Below are 2,468 nucleotides of genomic sequence, written 5' to 3' on the forward strand. Positions count from 1 at the left end.
TGTTTAGGTTTGGAGCAATGAGAAGTATGAGAGTGTGGAGCACAGGGTGATAGTGAACTCAGAGAGGGAATAGTTCTCTATTCCATTTTTCTTCCTACTAGCACTCTCCACCATGTATAAGCCCTTGGAAGAGCTGACAAATGAGAAAAATCCTAATAAATATGAGCATACACTGGGTTGAGTTTATAAATATTAGAATGCGAAGTAATTTTCAAAAACTTGACAACTTGCAAATTAATCATTTCAAGATATCAGAGTAAGCTAGTTGGAGGTAGTATTATCTATTGGGACCAATAACCTTTAGAATTCAATAGATTACTACTTTGTACACACAAATAAGCAATTCTACGATTAAACATGATTCAATCAATTTTCCTTATATTGTAGAAGGTTAGAAACACAAGTTTTATTATTATTAAAACAATATCATTTTCATAGAGAGCCTTGTGCCATAATACCACTGGCTTATTTACTACAAGCTACGGCTTATAAATTATAATTCTCTCTCTGATTATAATACATTGCTAGTGAATCAATGGCCCATGCATTGAAAGTGGATTAAGAATATTTCTCAGCAATGCCTTGGAGATGAGACCAAAGCTCTATTGTCTTAGACATCATGACCATGTGATCTGATCCTTTGATCTCCACCACATCATTGGGTGGATTTCTCTCAATCATCCACAATTGAAAATCTCTCTTTATCGCCTTATCTTTTTCAGCTATGATGAAAACCCTTTTAACTGACCCATACTTCTTAGTAGTCAGCATTATCTGCTTTGACAAGTCTTCATCACTAAACAAACGTAATGGTCTCAACAACAAGGCAGCCAGTGTCAAATCCTACAACAAATTGCAACATAAAATGTTAGAGCACTTGTTTGAACATGATCAGAAAGTTGACATGTTAGTTTCAAGAAGAAGTTTTGGAAAAGAAAATGCATTTCTTACCTTAATTGGACTAAGCGGGAACAAATCTAATGCCGAGTACAAGGGCCCGAAGATGAAAGTAGTTGGAGGGTTGTTTGGGCCTTGGCCATATGTAAAGTGATTGTCAAGCTGAGGGCCTTGTTGGCTCACTCTCTGTAATAATAAGATAAATCAGTGTCAAAAGACTCAAAACTCAAAGAGTGGGATTGGTGTTACAGGAGTGAAGTGAAAACTTATTTCTAAGGATCACATATCTGATAGCACCAACTTAATAAAGGTTTTTTTTTTTTTTTTTTTTTTAAAAAAAAAGAAAAGAAAAGTCAATAGAGTATTCAAAAAATTTAATAGAGTTGATAACTAACAACTATGAATTTCTAATCATGAAATTTGTATAGGTAAATAGATTTTTTTTTTTTTTTTGAAACAGAAGCATATCATTCATTTACTCAACAAAATTAGCATCTTGGTACAAAACTTCTCTAGCTATTGGAGGAACATCTTCCATCCAATACATATCCTCAGTAATATCCCTAGCAAATTGGGCTAATACATGAGCAACCCGATTTCCCCCTCTTCTAACACAATCAATCCTTACCCATTGCAAATTACAAATCAAATGTTGAATATCCCCAACCACATTCCCTAGCAAGGATTGATCAATCTTCAGTGATGAAATAGCTGTCATAGCCAAACTATTATCTCCTTCAATAACTAATTCTAAGAAACCTGCATCCACTGCAAATTCAATCGCTTTCCTACAAGCAAGGAGTTTAGCTTTTGTACTACAAAACACTTCCGGACCCTTATCTACCATGGCTGCCATAACCTCTCCTTTCTCATTGCGTATAATAGCACCAAAACTAGAACTGTTGAGGCTTGAAAACACTGCTGCATCAAAGTTAAGCTTGAAGACTGAGGAGGAGGCTGCCAAGTATCCCGAGCTGGCTGCCTAGCTGATTCAGTTCTCATTTGATCTTGGGCAGTCCGAAAGTCCCATAACAGCTCCCTAGCTTAAGTGATCAACCATCCCGGGTCATGGAATTTCCCTCCATAGACAACCCGATTTCTTTGATTCCAAATTTGCCAAGCTTGCACCAAAAACTCCTCCATGTCATGTAGCTAAATCCGATCCAGCAAGTACTTTATTAGGTGAGTAAAATCAGCCAAACCCGATACCCCCTTCTGCAGAATTTTCAAGCTACCAGCCCACACATCCTTGGCCGCTTCACACTCCCACAAAGTATGGATTGCTGACTCTGGAAATCTCATACATATAGGACACATCTCATCCTCAATTATTTTTCGTTTTGACAGATTTTGTTTTGTTGGCAATATATCATTGCAAGCTCTCCACCCAAACACTTTAATCTTGTTTGGAATCCGAAGTTTCCATAATGCAGCCCACACTTCTTTCCCTACGTAACCCCTTGAGCTTTCAGCTAAATTTCCACCATGCAATAATTCCCTCGCCACCTTATATGTAGACTTGACAGTAAAAAACCCCTTTTTATGGTGCATCCAGATTAAAGTATCTTCCA

The 2,468-nt window shown here is 37.1% G+C and overlaps 1 protein-coding gene across 1 annotated transcript; it reads right to left on the reverse strand.

Annotated features, from left to right (window-relative positions):
* Positions 1-558: 558 nt before the first annotated feature.
* LOC115990258 (salicylic acid-binding protein 2-like) lies at positions 559-1,744 on the reverse strand. Its single transcript, XM_031114106.1, has 3 exons — positions 1,406-1,744; positions 952-1,083; positions 559-843 (listed from the first exon to the last, which is right to left on the reverse strand). The coding sequence occupies exons 1-3, from the start codon at positions 1,742-1,744 to the stop codon at positions 559-561; spliced, it is 756 nt and encodes a 251-aa protein (XP_030969966.1).
* Between the last annotated feature and the right edge of the window lie 724 nt (positions 1,745-2,468).

The sequence above is a fragment of the Quercus lobata genome, chromosome 5, assembly GCF_001633185.2.
Source record: "Quercus lobata isolate SW786 chromosome 5, ValleyOak3.0 Primary Assembly, whole genome shotgun sequence".
NCBI classification, from domain to species: domain Eukaryota; kingdom Viridiplantae; phylum Streptophyta; class Magnoliopsida; order Fagales; family Fagaceae; genus Quercus; species Quercus lobata.